This window comes from Oncorhynchus mykiss, unplaced genomic scaffold, assembly GCF_013265735.2.
Source record: "Oncorhynchus mykiss isolate Arlee unplaced genomic scaffold, USDA_OmykA_1.1 un_scaffold_173, whole genome shotgun sequence".
Taxonomy (NCBI): domain Eukaryota; kingdom Metazoa; phylum Chordata; class Actinopteri; order Salmoniformes; family Salmonidae; genus Oncorhynchus; species Oncorhynchus mykiss.
Window position 1 is genome coordinate 723,526 of NW_023493670.1, and position 20,118 is coordinate 743,643.

General features: G+C 41.4%; 2 protein-coding genes across 2 annotated transcripts in view; both read right to left on the reverse strand.

The window, feature by feature from the left end:
* Positions 1 to 443: 443 nt before the first annotated feature.
* LOC118947608 (zinc finger protein 239-like) lies at positions 444 to 10,429 on the reverse strand. Its single transcript, XM_036972539.1, has 3 exons — positions 10,420 to 10,429; positions 8,762 to 8,815; positions 444 to 1,923 (listed from the first exon to the last, which is right to left on the reverse strand). Exons 1-3 carry the CDS (start codon positions 10,427 to 10,429, stop codon positions 1,184 to 1,186), a joined length of 804 nt encoding a protein of 267 aa, XP_036828434.1. The 3' UTR covers positions 444 to 1,183.
* An 8,579-nt stretch (positions 10,430 to 19,008) lies between these two features.
* The window catches only part of LOC118936385 (zinc finger protein 658B-like), a 30,194-nt gene continuing 29,084 nt past the window's right edge, over positions 19,009 to 20,118 (reverse strand). The window contains exon 5 of the mRNA XM_036972540.1: positions 19,009 to 19,713. Within this exon, the coding sequence (XP_036828435.1) occupies positions 19,126 to 19,713 (588 nt within the window). The 3' untranslated portion in view covers positions 19,009 to 19,125. The remainder of the gene's footprint in view (positions 19,714 to 20,118) is intronic.

A 20,118-nucleotide genomic window follows, 5' to 3' on the forward strand; every position in this document is an offset into this window, starting at 1 on the left:
GTGCACGTGATGAGCTTGGGCTGGCAGGGTAGCCTAGTGGTTAGAGCGTTGGACTAGTAAAGGTTGCAAGTTCATATCCCCGAGCTGACAAGGTACAAATCTGTCGTTCTGCAGTTAACCCACTGTTCCTAGACCAGTTAACCCACTGTTCCTAGACCAGTTAACCCACTGTTCCTAGACCAGTTAACCCACTGTTCCTAGACCAGTTAACCCACTGTTCCTAGACCAGTGTTCCTAGACCAGTTAACCCACTGTTCCTAGACCAGTTAACCCACTGTTCCTAGACCAGTTAACCCACTGTTCCTAGACCAGTGTTCCCAGGCCGTCATTGAAAATGTGAATTTGTTCTTAACTGACCTTAAATAAAAATGCTCCTTTCCAATACATTTTGAGGGTCTTATTCTGGTGACATTTGACAAATAAAATAATAATCTCATCATTCGGGTAACAACGTTTATTCAACCAGTGGGAGGCTTGTAAAATGCCTGTTGTTATGGTGACATATTTGAAGGTCTTATTCTGATTATCTGTAGTGCTGGAGGAATGACACACTCAGATAAACACACAATGTCAGACTTTAAAAAAGGACCATTTAAACACATGGAATCTGATCTACTCTGTATTCAAACTGACAGACTCCATATTCACTTCATGTTTTCTAATGAAAACATTCAAATATATGTTTGAGTATACTTTGTACAATTCAATTTCATAAACAATTAAACACAGTCAATAAAATAAGACAATGGGAGCACTGTGTATGTTCTCTGATGAATTTTAAGTCAATGTGATGTGAAATATCAGTTTACACAGTAGGATAAGTTATTTTTCTCTGTGTGGATCCTCACCTGCCTTATAAGTGACATTTGTAAGGCTTCTCCCATGGGTGTATTTAGATCATGATATTTCATGTTTCCTATCAAGCTAAAACTCATTCCACACCAGGCGCAAAGGAAAGGCTTCTCCCCTGTGTGTATTCTCTCATGTCTTTTCAGGCCCCCTAAATGGTTAAAACATATTCCACACAGGGCGCAATGGAAAGGCTTCTCCCCTGTGTGTATTCTCTCATGTCTTTTCAGGCCCCCTAAATGGTTAAAACATATTCCACACAGGGCGCAATGGAAAGGCTTCTCCCCTGTGTGTATTCTCTCATGTCTTTTCAGGCTCCCTAAATGGTTAAAACTCATTCCACACAGGGCGCAATGGAAAGACTTTGGTGTGTGTCCACATGTCTTTTCAGGCTTCCTAACCTGGTAAACCTAGATCCACACTGAGAGCAGTGGTAAGGCTTATCCCCTGTGTGTATTTGCTCATGAGCTTTCATGTTTCCTAACATGCTAAAACTCTTTCCACACTGGGCGCAATGGTATGGCTTCTCCCCAGTGTGTATTCGCAGATGAGACTGCAGGTTTCCTAACATGCGAAAACTCTTTCCACAATGGGTGCAATGGTATGGCTTCTCCCCTGTGTGTAATCGTGCATGAGATTGCAGGTTTCCTAACGAGCCAAAACTCTTTCCACACTGGGCACAACGGTATGGCTTCTCCCCTGTGTGTATTCGCTCATGAGTTATTAGGCCTCCTAACCTGTTAAAACTCTTTCCACAATGGGAGCAGTGGTAAGGCTTCTCCCCTGTGTGTATTCGGCCATGAACTTTCAGGCTTCCTTGCTGTCTAAAACCCTTTCCACAATGGGAGCAGTGGTAAGGTTTCTCCCCTGTGTGTATTCGGCCATGAGCTTTCAGGCTTCCTTGCTGTCTAAAACACTTTCCACACTGGGAGCAGTGGTAAGGCTTTTCCCCTGTGTGACTCTTCTCATGTCTTTTCAGGCTTCCTAACTTGGCAAAACTCTTTCCAATCTGGGAGCAGAGGTGTCGTCTTGCTGGTTTGGACGTCTCTGGTTCCTCCAAGTTTGGTTTTCCTCCTGCCAAAGACAGTGTTTATTTAAAGAGAGAACAGAATTAAATCTCCACATGATAAAACTGCCTTGCAGTTTAATCCAGTTTAATCCAAATCAGATCCCTCAATAACCTGAGGTCAGTTTTCAAACATTTCATCATTTAAAACAATCTTGGTGTGATTTTAAAACAAATGTTGTAGAGCTTCCTGTTAATATGTTTACCAGGAACTTACTTATTCATATTCTTATTTTTCTTTCTGTTTTACAAGTCAGAACACAAACAACTAAACAGTTCTACGACACAGACATCTCTGGATTCCAATTGAACAGGTGGTTATAAATATATAACCTTCATAGCTGTATGATACAGATTGCGACCTACACACTTCCTTAAACCTAAAATAAGTAATTTTGTCAAAAAACATTTTTTTTTTCCCATTGGAGACAAAGCACCTCTGTAACATCTCCCCGTTGTCTCAATGGTTTGACACATGATGTTGAAATGGCAATTTCTTTTATTTATATTAGATCATTTTGACTAATCACTAATGGAATGGTATTTTGGGTAAAATAAAAATAATGAAATATTTGGGGCAGACTTTTTAAAAAGGATTATTATATTTATATTTTTTACCCCCTTTTTTGCCCCAATTTTCGTCAATTGTCTCATCGCTACAACTCCCGTACGGACTCGGGAGAGGCGAACGTCATGCGTCCTCCGAAACACAACCGCAATGCATCTTGACACAATGCACAATTAACCCAGAAGCCAGCCGCACTTATGTGTCGGAGGAAATACCCTACACCTGGCGACCGTTTTAGCGTGCATTAGCCCGGCCCGCCACAGGAGAGCACGATGGGACAAGGACATCCTGACCGGCCAAACCCTCCCCCAACCCGGACGACGCCGGGCCAATTGGCTCTCCCGGTTGTGGCCGGCTGCGACACAGCTGGGTATCAAACCAGAATCTGTCGGCAAACGGTGACTACTTTGAAGATTCACTTAACCCTTTTTTGGCTACTACATGATTTCATATGTGATATTTCATAGCTTTGATGTCTTGTCACAACACAACTGATTGGCTCAAACGCATTAAGAAGGAAAGAAATTCCACAAATTACCAAGGCACATCTGTTAATTGAAATGCATTCCAGGTGACTTCCTCATGAAGCTGGTTGAGAGAAGGCCAAGAGTGTGCAAGGCAAAGGGTGGCTACTTTGAATAATTTGTTTAACACTTTTGGTTACTGTATGATTCCATAAGTGTTATTTCATAGTTTTGATGTCTTCACTACTATTCTACAATGTAGAAAATAGTACAAATAAAGAAAAACCCTGGAATGAGTAGTTGTGTGTCCTAACTTTTGACTGGTAGTGTATATGGTCGATTCCGTGGGAAAGTCAACCTGAACATGTGTAACGGAGGTGAGAACGTGCCGTAAATTCACTTCACAGCTAGCTTGAAACGTCACAGATGGAGCTGTCCACATGGTACCAGCTATTAAATCAAATCACATTTTATTGTTAACATACACATGGTTAGCAGATGTTAATGTGAGTGTAGCGAAATGCTTGTGCTTCTAGTTTCGACCAGTAGTAATAACAGCAGTAATATCTAACAAGTCATCAGTAGTAATAACAGTAATAACAGCAGTAATAACAGTAATAACAGCAGTAATATCAGTAATAACAGCAGTAATATCAGTAGTAATAACAGTAATAACAGCAGTAATATCAGTAGTAACAGCAGTAATATCAGTAATAACAGCAGTAATAGCAGTAATAACAGCAGTAATATCAGTAGTAATAACAGTAATAACAGCAGTAATAACAGTAATAACAGCAGTAATATCAGTAATAACAGCAGTAATATCAGTAATAACAGCAGTAATATCTAACAAGTCATCTAACAATTTCACAACAACTACCGTTTACACAGTGTAAAGGAATGAATTAGAATATGTACATATAAATATATGGATGGATAAGAATATGTACATATAAATAAATATATGGATGAGCGATGGCCGAACGGCACAGGCAAGATGCATTTTTTATTTATTTAACCAGGCAAGTCAGTTAAGAACAAATTCTTATTTTCAATGACGGCCTGGGAACAGTGGGTTAACTGCCTGTTCAGGGGCAGAACGACAGATTTGTACCTTGTCAGCTCGGGGGTTTGAACTCGCAACCTTCCGGTTACTAGTCCAACGCTCTAACCACGCCACAGGTACAACATGTAATGTCCATAGAACTGGAATCAACAAGATAGCAAGATGCAGTAGCTATTCCCTCTACAGTAGCTATTCCCTCTACAGTATATACATATGAGATGAGTAATGTAGGGTATGTAAACATTATATAAAGTGGCATTGTTTGAAGTGACTAGTGATACATTTATTACATCAACATTTTTTTATTATTAAAGTGACTAGAGATTTGAGTCAGTATGTTGGCAGCAGCCACTCAATGCTAGTGATGGCTGTTTAACAGTCTGATGGCCTTGAGATAGAAGCTGTTTTTCAGTTTCTCTTTTTCAGTCTCTCAGTCCCAGCTTTGATGCACCTGTACTGACCTCGCCTTCTGGATGATAGCGGGGTGAACAGGCAGTGGCTCGGGTACTCTTGTGGGGCCCCAGTGTTGGGGATCAGCGGAGTGGAGATGTTGGTTCCTACCCTCACCACTTGGGGCGTCCCGTCAGAAAGTCCAGGACCCAGTTGCACAGGGCGGGGTCGAGACGCAGGGTCTCAGGCTTAATGACGAGTTTGGAGGGTACTATGGTGTTAAATGCTGAGCTGTAGTCAATTAACAGCATTCTCACATAGGTATTCCTCTTGTCCAGATGGCATAGTGCAGTATGGTGGCGATTGCGTCGTCTGTGGATCTATTGGGGCTTTAAGCAAATTGGAGTGGGTCTAGGGTGTCAGGTAGGGTGGAGGTGATACGATCCTTGACTAGGCTCTCAAAGCACTTCATGATGACGGAAGTGAGTGCTACAGAGCGGTAGTAATTTAGCTCAATTACCTTAGCTTTCTTGGGAACAGGAGCAATGGTGGCCCTCTTGAAGCATGTAGGAACAGCAGACTGGAATAGGGATTGATTGAATATGTCCGTAAACACACCAGCTGGTCTGCGCATGCTCTGAGGACGCGGCTAGGGATGCCGTCTGGGCCGGCAGCCTTGCGAGGGTTAACACGTTTAAATGTTTTACTCACGTTGCCTGCGGTGAAGGAGAGCCCGCAGGTTTTGGTAGCAGGCCTTGTCGGTGGCACTGTATTGTCCTCAAAGCGAACAAAGAAGTTGTTTCGTTTGTCTGGGATCAAGACATCGGGGTCCGCAACGGGGCTGGATTTCTTCCTGTAGTCCGTGATTCACTGTAGACCCTGCCACATAAGTCTTGTGTCTGAGCCGTTGAATTGCGACTCTAATTTGTCTCTAAACTGACGCTTAGCTTGTTTGATTGTGTTGCGGAGGGAATAGCTACACTGTTTGTTTCCGGTGGTTTGCGCTTTCAGTTTTGCGTGAATTCTGCCATCAATCCACGGTTTCTGGTTGGGGAAGGTTTTAATAATCGCCGTGGGTAAAACATCACCAATGCACTTGCTAATAAACTCACTTGCCGAATCAGCATATACATCAATGTTACTGTTTGACGCTATCCGGAACACGTGATCGAAGAATCTTGAAGCGTGGAATCAGATTGGTTGGACCAGCGTTGAACAGACATGAGCACGGGCGTATCCTGTTTTTAGTTTCTGTCTATAGGCTGGGAGCAACAAAATGGAGTCGTGGTCAGATTTGCCGAAAGGAGGATGGGGCTTAGTATGCGTCGTGGAAGTTAGAGTAACAATGATCCAGGATTTTGCCAGCCCAGGTCACGAATTCGATATGCTGTTTTCAGATTAGCCTTGTTAAAATCCTCAGCTACAATAAATGGAGCCTCGGGATGTGGTTTCCAGTTTACATAGAGTCCAATGAAGTTCGTTCAGGGCCGTCGAGGTGTCTGCTTGGTGTCTGCTTGGGGGGATATACATGGCTGTGATTATAATTGAAGAGAATTCTCTTGGTAGATAACGCGATCGGCATTTGATTGTACGGAATTGTAGATCAGGTGAACAAAAGGACTTGACTTCCTGTATGTCGTTATGATGACACCACGTCTCGTTAATCATAAGGCATACACCCCCGCCCTTCTTCTTACCAGAGAGATGTTTGTTACTGTCGGCGCGATGCGTGAAGAAACCAGGTGGTTGTACCGACTCTGATAACGTATCCCGAGTGAGCCATGTTTCCGTGAAACTGAGAATGTTAGCTTGAAAAGTCACAGATGGAGAGATCCAGGGACACTCGAGGAAGCTAAACTGTTAGCACCACACTGACGTCATTTACACATGAACAAATAGTTAGTAATTTCCAAATTAAACCATGTTCTTTAAGGTCTATATAGTATATATATTAAACCATGTTCTTTAAGGTCTATATAGTATATATATATATATATATTAAACCATGTTCTTTAAGGTCTATATAATATATATATTAAACCATAATATATATATTAAACCATGTTCTTTAAGGTCTATATAGTATATATATATATATATATATATATATATATATATATATATATATATATATTAAACCATGTTCTTTAAGTTCTATATAGTATATATATATTAAACCATGTTCTTTAAGGTCTATATAGTATATATATATATATATATATTAAACCACGTTCTTTAAGGTCTATATAGTATATATATATATATATATATTAAACCACGTTCTTTAAGGTCTATATAATATATATATATATAAATATATATATAAATATATATATATATATATATATATATATATATATATATATATTTATAAATATATATATATATATATATATATATATATATATATATATATATATATTTATAAATATATATATAAATATATATATATAAATATATATATATATATAAATATATATATAAATATACACCTTTATTTAACCAGGTAGGCAAGTTGAGAACACCTTTATTTAACCAGGTAGGCAAGTTGAGAACAAGTTCTCATTTACAACTGCGACCTGGCCAAGGTAAAGCAGTGCAGTGACACATACAACAACAGAGTTACACATGGAGTAAAACAAACATAAGGTCAATAATACAGTAGAAACAAGTCTATATACGATGTGAGCAAATGAGGTGAGATAAGGGAGGTAAAGGCAAAAAAAGGCCATGGTGGCGAAGTAAATACAATATAGCAAGTAAAACACTGGAATGGTAGATTTGCAATGGAAGAATGTGCAAAGTAGAAATAAAAATAATGGGGTGCAAAGGAGCAAAATAAATAAATATACAATAGGGGGAGAGGTAGTTGTTTGGGCTAAATTATAGATGGGCTATGTACAGGTGCAGTAATCTGTGAGCTGCTCTGACAGCTGGTGCTTAAAGCTAGTGAGGGAGATAAGTGTTTCCAGTTTTAGAGATTTATGTAGTTCGTTCCAGTCATTGGCAGCAGAGAACTGGAAGGAGAGGCGGCCAAAGGAAGAATTGGTTTTGGGGGTGACCATAGAGATATACCTGCTGGATCGCATGCTACAGGTGGGTGCTGCTATGGTAACAAGCGAGCTGAGATAAGGGGAGACTTTACCTAGCAGGGTCTTATAGATGACCTGGAGCCAGTGGGTTTGGCGACGAGTATGAAGCGAGGGCCAGCCAATGAGAGCGTACAGGTTGCAGTGATGGGTAGTATATGGGGCTTTGGTGACAAACCGGATGGCACTGTGATAGACTGCATCGAATTTATTGAGTAGGGTATTGGAGGCTATTTGTAAATGACATCGCCGAAGTCGAGGATCGGTAGGATGGTCAGTTTTACAAGGGTATGTTTGGCAGCATGAGTGAAGGATGATTTGTTACGAAATAGAAAGCCAATTCTAGATGTAACTTTGGATTGGCAATGTTTGATATGAGTCTAGAAGGAGAATTCACAGCCTACCCAGACACCTAGGTATTTGTAGTTGTCCACGTATTCTAAGTCAGAGCCGTCCAGAGTAGTGATGTTGGACAGGCGGGCAGGTGCAGGCAGCGATCGTTTGAAGAGCATGCATTTAGTTTTACTTGTATTTAAGAGCAATTGGAGGCCACGGAAAGAGAGTTGTATGGCATTGAAGCTCGTCTGGAGGGTTGTTAACACAGTGTCCAAAGAAGGGCAGAAGTATACAGAATGGTGTCGTCTGCGTAGAGGTGGATCAGAGACTCACCAGCAGCAAGAGCGACATCATTGATGTATACAGAGAAGAGAGTCGGACCAAGAATTGAACCTTGTGGCACCCCCATAGAGACTGCCAGAGGCCCGGACAACAGACCCTCCGATTTGACACACTGAACTCTATCAGAGAAGTAGTTGGTGAACCAGGCGAGGCAATCATTTGAGAAACCAAGGCTATCGAGTCTGCAGATGAGGATGTGGTGATTGACAGAGTCGAAAGCCTTGGCCAGGTCAATGAATACGGCTGCACAGTATTGTTTCTTATCGATGGCGGTTAAGATATCGTTTAGGACCTTGAGCGTGGCTGATGTGCACCCATGACCAGCTCTGAAACCAGATTGCATAGCGGAAAAGGTATAGTGGGATTCGAAATAGTCGGCAATCCGTTTGTTGACTTGGCTTTCAAAGACCCTAGAAAGGCAGGGTAGGATAGATATAGGTCTGTAGCAGTTTGGGTCAAGAGTGTCCCCCCCTTTGAAGAGGGGGATGACCGCAGCTGCTTTCCAATCTTTGGGAATCTCAGACGACACGAAAGAGAGGTTGAACAGGCTAGTAATCATTTTATTTGTTGAAACTGAACTACAGCACTTACTTTGATGTGTCAAATCTGATCCTTTCTTCTCTTCTCCTCCTCTCACAGTTCCACCCAGCCCCGTTGTTTTCCTGCAGTCCACCAGCAGCACAGACAACCTCTTCATACCCAGCAGTAAGGTGCTACCAGGAGAGGCACGATACAGGGACTCCGGGAGGGAGGAGGGGGGCAGGCTAGCGTTGTCCTGGTAACCATAAAGAGGGGACACAGACACATATCATTATGGATGCTGATGTAACTGTTGTCATAAACTGCTTTACAGAAACCCAGACCCAGATAGAGCAAGCTGTATGCTAGACCAGACCAAGCTGTACCATCTGGTGTTCTGATCTGGAGAGACTCTTCTCTTCCTCGTCAGCATCAGGCTCCCCAGAGGATCCATAACAGTCATGTCTCTCTCCTGTGTGAATGAGAACATCAAACAGATGGTAAACTTATGATCTTCTATTGCAATCACAGAGTCTTACAAGAGGCATGAATATGTCTAAAAAGGGCCTAAAATGGCCACTTTCATCTTGATTTTATAAAATATTGTTTACGGGTTCATTTTCTGTTTGATATTTTAAGTAAAAATGATGCACCAGTATTGAATTTTAAAATCCTGTTATATTAGATAAAGTGCACTTTAATATAGACCACGTGGAGAATTCAATACATCTAATTACAAGTTCCCAGAATATATGTACCAATGGCAGATCGACCCTTAAACAATTCCAACAGTACTGAACAACAGTGTTGAACTTCAGTAGAATGCCCCTTTAAAACACCACATTAGTTCAACAACGGCATAGTTTGTGTCCCGTTATTAAGACAGTACTCACTGGTGGTAATCAGTTCTTCAGTCTCCTCCTCCTCCTTTTTCACTCCCAAGACGTCTTCCTCTTTAATTGAGATAGCCTCCTCATCCTCTTCTTTCAATACATTCTCATCTTCCTCCTTTATGATTCTGAAAGCTTCTACCTCTTCCACTCTGACAACCTCTTTCCCATCATCCTCTTCTTTCACTGTGATAGCCTCCTCTTCCTCTCTTTTCATTCTGAAAGCTTATTTCTCTAATTTCACCAGTTTCTTTCTCCGTCTTGCTTAGTGAGTTTATGCTCCGGGAGATTAGCCTAATGCTGTATCAATGTTGCTAATTTCGCAAATTACGTTGAAATGAGCTAGTAGATAGGTAAACAGAATTATGTTCAAAACACGAAGAGTAATATACACAAAATTGGTCTAAAACGCTTAAATGATTCTGTTTCGTTTGCTAGCACACCACCGCGTTAGTTAAATCAATAGCCTTTTGTCGCTGTTGAAGAGGCTTCATATCCGTCCACTACATTATACGTCACGCAAGCAGCATCACCTGAAAAACTAACTTCGCCATCTGCTGACTGGAGTGGGTAACGCAGACTGGAATCTCCATTACTATGTTTATTCTGGCAAACAATGTCATAAGAAGTCATTAAAAAAAAAAAACAGATGTTATGTTTTCTCTTACTTCTTACAGCCAATACTTTCCTCCAGGATTGACCTGCCCATTAGGCAGGATCAGGTGACAGATTGAAGAGGGTGGCATATTCCGAGCTAAATTGACAAAGGTTCATCGCTAACAACACATAATAATAACATGCCACATAATGCTGCTCAAATACAATGAACACTTCTCTCACCCAGTGGCATATGGGCTATTGAGGTGAGTGTTGCTGTTGCCACATGAAGCAGTGCCCACTTTGTTTAAGGACAGATAGGAGATGGACAGACAGGACTCTACCTTTGTAGAGCCTTTGCTCTTCCAGTCTCTGAAGTGCCCTTTTGGGTGGTGGTATAATTTGTATTCTTTTTTGGTCATCAGTTATTCTTAACCCACTGCCTGCAAGTCGTTGTTAAATTCACCTCAGTGATTTATATTTTATTTAACTTTCTGAAGAGGAAACAGCCAGGAAATACCCCTGTCTGAGTGCATTTATCTACCACTGTGTGTAGCTGTTAGCGATGATGCTAATGATCCACTATGTGTAGCTGTTAGCGATGATGCTAATGATCCACTATGTGTAGCTGTTAGCGATGATGCTAATGATCCACTAGTGTAGCTATTAGCAATGATGCTAATGATCCACTATGTGTAGCTATTAGCGATGATGCTAATGATCCACTATGTCTAGCTGTTAGTGATGATGCTAATGATCCACTATGTGTAGCTATTAGCGATGATGCTAATGCTCCACTATGTGTAGCTGTTAGCGATGATGCTAATGATCCACTATGTGTAGCTGTTAGCGATGATGCTAATGATCCACTATGTGTAGCTGTTAGCGATGATGCTAATGATCCACTATGTGTAGCTGTTAGCGATGATGCTAATGATCCACTAGTGTAGCTATTAGCAATGATGCTAATGATCTACTATGTGTAGCTATTAGCGATGATGCTAATGATCCACTTTGTGTAGCTATTAGCGATGATGCAAATGATCCACTATGTGTAGCTGTTAGCGATGATGCTAATGATCCACTATGTGTAGCTGTTAGCGATGATGCAAATGATCCACTATGTGTAGCTGTTAGCGATGATGCTAATGACAACCATCTTCTGGTTGATGGAAAAGATTCCCCAAAACCTGGCAGAATGATAGCATTAATCCAGTTGTGATTTGTTCAGAAAACTCTTCAATCACATGTGTGCTACAGAGACACCACTAACCAAGCAAGGCTCTTGTGTGCTACAGAGACACCACTAACCAAGCAAGGCTATGGTGGTGCTACAGAGACACCACTAACCAAGCAAGGCTCTTGCTGGTGCTACAGAGACACCACTAACCAAGCAAGGCTCTTGCTGGTGCTACAGAGACACCACTAACCAAGCAAGGCTCTTGTGTGCTACAGAGACATCACTAACTAAGCAAGGCTCTTGCTGGTGCTACAGAGACACCACTAACCAAGCATGGCTCTTGCTGGTGCCACTTGAATTAAACGGTTTCTACATCCCAAAATACAATGTTCAGATTTTCCTCAGACTTCAAAAAGGGTCTCCTGATGTGGTTCCAGTATTGGAGTTAGTGGGTTGGATATAGTCATGGTAGGATACATGATAGTGACAACACATGGAGTAGGGTTGGATATAGTGGCAACACATGGAGCTGGGTTGGATATAGTCATGGTAGGATACATGATAGTGACAACACATGGAGTAGTGGTTGATATAGTAATGGTAGGATACATGATAGTGACAACACATGGAGTTGGGTTGGATATAGTCATGGTAGGATACATTATAGTGGCAACACATGGAGTTGGGTTGGATATAGTCATGGTAGGATACATGATAGTGACAACACATGGAGTAGTGGTTGATATAGTAATGGTAGGATACATGATAGTGACAACACATGGAGTAGTGGTTGATATAGTCATGGTAGGATACATGATAGTGACAACACATGGAGTTGGGTTGGATATAGTCATGGTAGGATACATGATAGAGGCAACACATGGAGTTGGGTTGGATATAGTCATGGTAAGATACATGATAGTGGCAACATATGGAGTTGGGTGGATATAGTCATGGTAGGATACATGATAGTGGCAACACATGGAGTTGGGTTGGATATAGTCATGGTAGGATACATGATAGAGGCAACACATGGAGTTGGGTTGGATATAGTGGCAACACATGGAGCTGGGTTGGAAATAGTCATGGTAGGATACATGATAGAGACAACACATGGAGCTGGGTTGGATATAGTCATGGTAGGCTATAGTATTCTATTTTAACTGCAATTGTGTTGGTCATTGTTACCAAGCGCAGCATTTATTCCAGTTGAAATAGTCAAAATACTTTACTCAGCATTGGAGCTTTTTGTTGTTGACCACAAAGGGTCAGAGTTCAGCCCCGGACAAGAGTTACACACATATTAATGTTGTCTATATTAAGGTTGTCTATATTAATGGTGTCTATATTAAGGGTGTCTATATTAATGTTGTCTATATTAAGGGTGTCTATATTAAGGGTGTCTATATTAAGGGTGTCTATATTGAGGGTCTATATGTTGAGGGTGTCTATATTAAGGGTGTCTATATTAATGTTGTCTATATTAAGGGTGTCTATATTAATGTTGTCTATATTAAGGGTGTCTATATTAAGTGTGTCTATATTTAGGGTGTCTATATTGAGGGTGTCTATATTAAGGGTGTCTGTATTAATGTTGTCTATATTAAGGGTGTCTATATTAATGTTGTCTATATTAAGGGTGTCTATATTAATGTTGTCTATATTAAGGGTGTCTATATTAAGGGTGTCTATATTAAGGGTGTCTATATTAATGTTGTCTATATTGAGGGTGTCTATATAAGGGTGTCTATATTAAGGGTGTCTATATTAAGGGTGTCTATATTAATGTTGTCTATATTGAGGGTGTCTATATTGAGGGTGTCTATATTAAGGGTGTCTATATTAATGTTGTCTATATTGAGGGTGTCTATATTAAGGGTGTCTATATTAAGGGTGTCTATATTAAGGGTGTCTATATTAAAGGTGTCTATATTAATGTTGTCTATATTAAGGGTGTCTATATTAAGGGTGTCTATAGGGAACTGTTGGATGTCATCTTACATAAATCATGCAGAGAAGTAGTCACTAGATGGAGGAGGATCTGATTAACAGTCTATTCAGTAGAAAGAGATGTAGTCACTAGATGGAGGAGGATCTGATTAACAGTCTATTCAGTAGAAAGAGATGTAGTCACTAGATGAAGGAGGAGCTGAATAACAGTCTATTCAGTAGAAAGAGATGTAGTCACTAGATGGAGGAGGAGCTAATTAACAGTCTATTCAGTAGAAAGAGATGTAGTCACTAGATGGAGGATCTGATTAACAGTCTATTCAGTAGAAAGAGATGTAGTCACTAGATGGAGGATCTGATTAACAGTCTATTCAGTAGAAAGAGATGTAGTCACTAGATGGAGGATCTGATTAACAGTCTATTCAGTAGAAAGAGATGTAGTCACTAGATGGAGGATCTGATTAACAGTCTATTCAGTAGAAAGAGATGTAGTCACTAGATGGAGGATCTGATTAACAGTCTATTCAGTAGAAAGAGATGTAGTCACTAGATGGAGGAGGATCTGATTAACAGTCTATTCAGTAGAAAGAGATGTAGTCACTAGATGGAGGAGGAGCTGATTAACAGTCTATTCAGTAGAAAGAGATGTAGTCACTAGATGGAGGAGGATCTGATTAACAGTCTATTCAGTAGAAAGAGATGTAGTCACTAGATGGAGGAGGATCTGATTAACAGTCTATTCAGTAGAAAGAGATGTAGTCACTAGATGGAGGAGGATCTGATTAACAGTCTATTCAGTAGAAAGAGATGTAGTCACTAGATGGAGGATCTGATTAACAGTCTATTCAGTAGAAAGAGATGTAGTCACTAGATGGAGGATCTGATTAACAGTCTATTCAGTAGAAAGAGAAGTCACTAGATGGAGGATCTGATTAACAGTCTATTCAGTAGAAAGAGATGTAGTCACTAGATGGAGGATCTGATTAACAGTCTATTCAGTAGAAAGAGATGTAGTCACTAGATGGAGGATCTGATTAACAGTCTATTCAGTAGAAAGAGATGTAGTCACTAGATGGAGGATCTGATTAACAGTCTATTCAGTAGAAAGAGATGTAGTCACTAGATGGAGGATCTGATTAACAGTCTATTCAGTAGAAAGAGATGTAGTCACTAGATGAAGGAGGAGCTGAATAACAGTCTATTCAGTAGAAAGAGATGTAGTCACTAGATGGAGGATCTGATTAACAGTCTATTCAGTAGAAAGAGATGTAGTCACTAGATGGAGGATCTGATTAACAGTCTATTCAGTAGAAAGAGATGTAGTCACTAGATGGAGGATCTGATTAACAGTCTATTCAGTAGAAAGAGATGTAGTCACTAGATGGAGGATCTGATTAACAGTCTATTCAGTAGAAAGAGATGTAGTCACTAGATGGAGGATCTGATTAACAGTCTATTCAGTAGAAAGAGATGTAGTCACTAGATGGAGGAGGATCTGATTAACAGTATATTCAGTAGAAAGAGATGTAGTCACTAGATGGAGGATCTGATTAACAGTCTATTCAGTAGAAAGAGATGTAGTCACTAGATGGAGGAGGAGCTGATTAACAGTCTATTCAGTAGAAAGATATGTAGTCACTAGATGGAGGAGGATCTGATTAACAGTATATTCAGTAGAAAGAGATGGAGTCACTAGATGGAGGATCTGATTAACAGTCTATTCAGTAGAAAGAGATGTAGTCACTAGATGGAGGAGGATCTGATTAACAGTCTATTCAGTAGAAAGAGATGTAGTCACTAGATGGAGGAGGATCTGATTAACAGTCTATTCAGTAGAAAGAGATGTAGTCACTAGATGGAGGATCTGATTAACAGTCTATTCAGTAGAAAGAGATGTAGTCACTAGATGGAGGAGGATCTGATTAACAGTCTATTCACTAGAAAGAGAAGTCACTAGATGGAGGATCTGATTAACAGTCTATTCAGTAGAAAGAGATGTACAGTGCCTTGCGAAAGTATTCGGCCCCCTTGAACTTTGCGACCTTTTGCCACATTTCAGGCTTCAAACATAAAGATATAAAACTGTATTTTTTTGTGAAGAATCAACAACAAGTGGGACACAATCATGAAGTGGAACGACATTTATTGGATATTTCAAACTTTTTTAACAAATCAAATACAGTTTTATATCTTTATATTTGAAGCCTGAAATGTGGCAAAAGGTCGCAAAGTTCAAGGGGGCCGAATACTTTCGCAAGGCACTGTAGTCACTAGATGGAGAATCTGATTAACAGTCTATTCAGTAGAAAGAGATGTAGTCACTAGATGGAGGATCTGACTAACAGTCTATTCAGTAGAAAGAGATGTAGTCACTAGATGAAGGATCTGATTGGGTGATCATCGTTGAGACTTTATTGGTTAGATGTATTGCGGTAATTAAAATGAATGTACTCCCCCCAGCTGTTATGTCCCTTGCAGATGATCTCCCATCATATCACTGAGAAGTTCTTTAAAACAGAGCAATGTCACTATTTATTTGGTACAACAAGCAACCTAAAATTAAATTAGAAAAACTGCCAATCAAAAATGGGGTCTTGGCTGTACCTGTCTGTACCTGGCTGTACCTGTCTGTACCTAGCTGTACCTGGCTGTACCTAGCTGTACCTAGCTGTACCTGGCTGTACCTGTCTGTACCTAGCTGTACCTAGCTGTACCTGGCTGTACCTAGCTGTACCTGGCTGTACCTGTCTGTACCTAGCTGTACCTAGCTGTACCTGGCTGTACCTAGCTGTACCTGGCTGTACCTGTCTGTACCTAGCTGTACCTGGCTGTACCTAGCTGTACCTGTCTGTACCTAGCTGTACCTGGCTGTACCTAGCTGTACCTGGCTGTACCTGGCTGTACCTAGCTGTACCTGGCTGTACCTGGCTGTACCTAGCTGTACCTGGCTGTACCTAGCTGTACCTAGCTGTACCTAGCTGTACCTGGCTGTACCTGGCTGTACCTGTCTGTACCTGGCTGTACCTGGCTGTACCTAGCTGTACCTGGCTGTACCTAGCTGTACCTGGCTGTACCTGGCTGTACCTAGCTGTACCTAGCTGTACCTGGCTGTACCTGTCTGTACCTAGCTGTACCTGGCTGTACCTAGCTGTACCTAGCTGTACCTGGCTGTACCTGGCTGTACCTGGCTGTACCTAGATGTACCTGGCTGTACCTGTCTGTACCTGGCTGTACCTAGCTGTACCTGGCTGTACCTGGCTGTACCTAGCTGTACCTGTCTGTACCTAGCTGTACCTGGCTGTACCTGGCTGTACCTGGCTGTACCTAGCTGTACCTGTCTGTACCTAGCTGTACCTAGCTGTACCTGGCTGTACCTGGCTGTACCTAGCTGTACCTGTCTGTACCTAGCTGTACCTGGCTGTACCTGGCTGTACCTGGCTGTACCTAGCTGTACCTGGCTGTACCTGGCTGTACCTGGCTGTACCTGGCTGTACCTAGCTGTACCTGTCTGTACCTGGCTGTACCTAGCTGTACCTGGCTGTACCTGGCTGTACCTAGCTGTACCTGGCTGTACCTAGCTGTACCTGGCTGTACCTGGCTGTACCTGGCTGTACCTGGCTGTACCTGGCTGTACCTAGCTGTACCTGGCTGTACCTAGCTGTACCTGGCTGTACCTGGCTGTACCTAGCTGTACCTGGTTGTACCTAGCTGTACCTGGCTGTACCTAGCTGTACCTGGCTGTACCTAGCTGTACCTAGCTGTACCTGGCTGTACCTAGCTGTACCTGGCTGTACCTGGCTGTACCTAGCTGTACCTGGCTGTACCTAGCTGTACCTGGCTGTACCTAGCTGTACCTAGCTGTACCTGGCTGTACCTGGCTGTACCTAACTGTACCTGGCTGTACCTAGCTGTACCTAGCTGTACCTGGCTGTACCTGGCTGTACCTAGCTGTACCTGGCTGTACCTAACTGTACCTGGCTGTACCTAGCTGTACCTGGCTGTACCTAACTGTACCTGGCTGTACCTAACTGTACCTAGCTGTACCTGGCTGTACCTGGCTGTACCTAGCTGTACCTGGCTGTACCTAACTGTACCTGGCTGTACCTAGCTGTACCTAGCTGTACCTAGCTGTACCTAGCTGTCAGTATTATCATTGATCTACACAATTTAAGTTCATCTCTGAGTGGAATGAGCAACACCCAACTCATGCACACACACAAAGACACAAATACCCTTACATTTAGGGGTTGTTGTTTGGGTTGAAATGATGTGGAAACAACGTTGAGTCAACCAGTTTTTTGTCCAAGTGGGGGTTTTGTTTGTGGAAGAGAATATGGTCGACGTTGCTGTCTGAAAGTGATTTCTATGTCCTTCGGTTGTCCTCTCGTTGGCCTGTTAATGACATCATCTCCGGATGTTCTCACCATATTTAATGTGTGATTGTGACTTTATAGTGCAGCTGTTTCTTTGTAGTAAAACACAAGTAATGTCCTGGTCATTGATGTGTCGTGTCGTAACCTTGTTGAGCTTATTAAAGAAATGTGTTTGAAGTAAAATATGTTTGAAATAAAGAGTGTCTCAGTCTTTGAAAGGGTCATTTGTAATCTTTAAGATGTCCCCTTTACCGAAGACCTAAACAGACCTAAACAGATACGTTCTCAGCTGTCCAGATGTAATGGTACGGTGGAAATTACTAGATTATGTTATAATGCTGTTATTGCATCGAATGGTTGATTTTATGCAACAGAACAGAGGGGTTGTTAGAACGCTCATCTGTGTGTGTTCTACTGCGGATGGACCTCTAGGAGATCTACGATGTCTTTGGGTGATACCGCATTCCAGAGCATGAGTTAATGTTTCTATACTGGGGTACCAGGGGGAGATGGCAGTTGGGGGGGCAGTTGTTACAACAGATACTGTCTGCTGTGAATTCTAAGTATCTTTCATACTAGTCTTAACCTTGTGACCCATTCCATACATCTGGTGTTTGTCATGTAGACTGAAGGAGGATGGACTTCGCTATAAAACGCTGTGGCTCAAACCAGATCGCTGACTTCTCAGTGATCAACTCCAGGGGTGATATAAAACGCTGTGGCTCAAACCAGATCGCTGACTTCTCAGTGATCACCTCCAGCTCCATTACTGCAGTAATTTAAATAATAAAGTTGACTTGTTTTGAAGAAATGTTGATTACAATAATTCCACCATAATGGTCAAGAGGTTGTGAACCTAGAGGGGCCCTTGCACACGTGTTTACGTACACATGTTGTCTGTTTATGAAGGAATAAATGATTGACAGGATATAGAACACGCAACAATTTACTAATGACTTAAACAGATCATTTTACCCAGGAGTGGGACAACATTCCACAGGCCACAATCAACTATAGGCAAATGGTGGTCACATCAGATACTGACTGGTTTTCTGATCGTGCCCCTACCATTTCTTCAAGGTATCTGTGACCATACAGATGCATATCTGTATTCCCAGTCATGTGAAAAACATAGATTCGGCCTCTAATGAATTTATTTAGATTGACTGATTTCCTTAATATGAACTTTAACTCAGTAAAAATGTTTGAAATTGTTACATTTTGTGTTCATATTTTTGTTCAGTATTTACATACACACACATGTTATATATATATATATATATATATATATACACAAAAACATATATGGGGGATTAGAAATGAAGTAGACAATTACATTGATGGAAGCTACAACCTAAGTTCAATATTAAAGCTGATCTTCCCCCTAGGACCAAAGACTTTTTACTCTAAAAATGTTCAGCCTACATCTATCCTATGTTCTACTGTTCAGACTGTGTGTAATCTTTCATGTCTTTTCAGGTTACATAAGTGGGTAAAACTCCTTCCACACTGGGAGCAGTGGTAAGGCTTCTCGCCTGTGTGTATTCTTTGATGTATTTTCAGTTTACATAAGTGGGCAAAACTCTTTCCACACTGGGAGCAGGGGTACGGCTTCTCCCCTGTGTGTAATATCTCATGTGTTTTCAGGTTACATGAGTGGGTAAAACGCTTTCCACACTGGGAGCAGGGGTAAGGCTTCTCACCTGTGTGTAATCTCTCATGCGATTTCAGGTTACATAAGTGGGCAAAACTCTTTCCACACTGGGAACAGTGGTAAGGCTTCTCCCCCGTGTGTATTCTCTGATGTGTTTTCAGTTTACATAAGTGAGCAGAACTCTTTCCACACTGGGAGCATTGGAAAGGCTTCTCCCCTGTGTGTATGCTCTCATGTTTTTTCAGGTTGCTTTTCTGGGTAAAACTCTTTCCACACTGGGAGCAGTGGTAAGGCTTCTCCCCTGTGTGTATTCTCTCATGTTTTTTCAGGTGCTCTTTCTGGTTAAAACTCTTTCCACACTGGGAGCAGAGGTGTTGTCTTGCTGGTTTGGACTTCACTGGCTCTGGTTCCTCTGAGTCTGGTCTTTCTCCTGCCAAAGACAGAGTGTTCACTTAAATAGAGACCTGAACAAAACCTCCACATGACAAAACGGCCTTGCTACGAGGGTAAAATCCTAATCAGATCCCTCAATAATCTGAGGCCAATTTGAACAATCGTGGTGTGACTTAGCTTCCTGGTAATTACTAATAATATTTTATAAAAGTCAGATCACAAAAAACAAAACAGTTCCAGGACACTGAAGACATGTTTTACAAGTCAGAACACAAAACAGTTCTATGACACAGACGTCACTTGATTCCAATCAGCAGGTGGTTCTAAATATATAACCTTCAGTTAACTAAACAGTTCTAGGACACTGAAGACACTGACGTCACTGGATTCCA

What these genes read in the sequence shown, in the direction of transcription:
- LOC118947608 (XM_036972539.1), bottom strand. An exon ending in ATCAGATTTGACACATCAAA is followed by an intron (nt 1,924 to 8,761) that starts GTAAGTGCTGTA and finishes TGTCTTTGGCAG; the next exon opens with GAGGAAAACCAAACTTGGAG.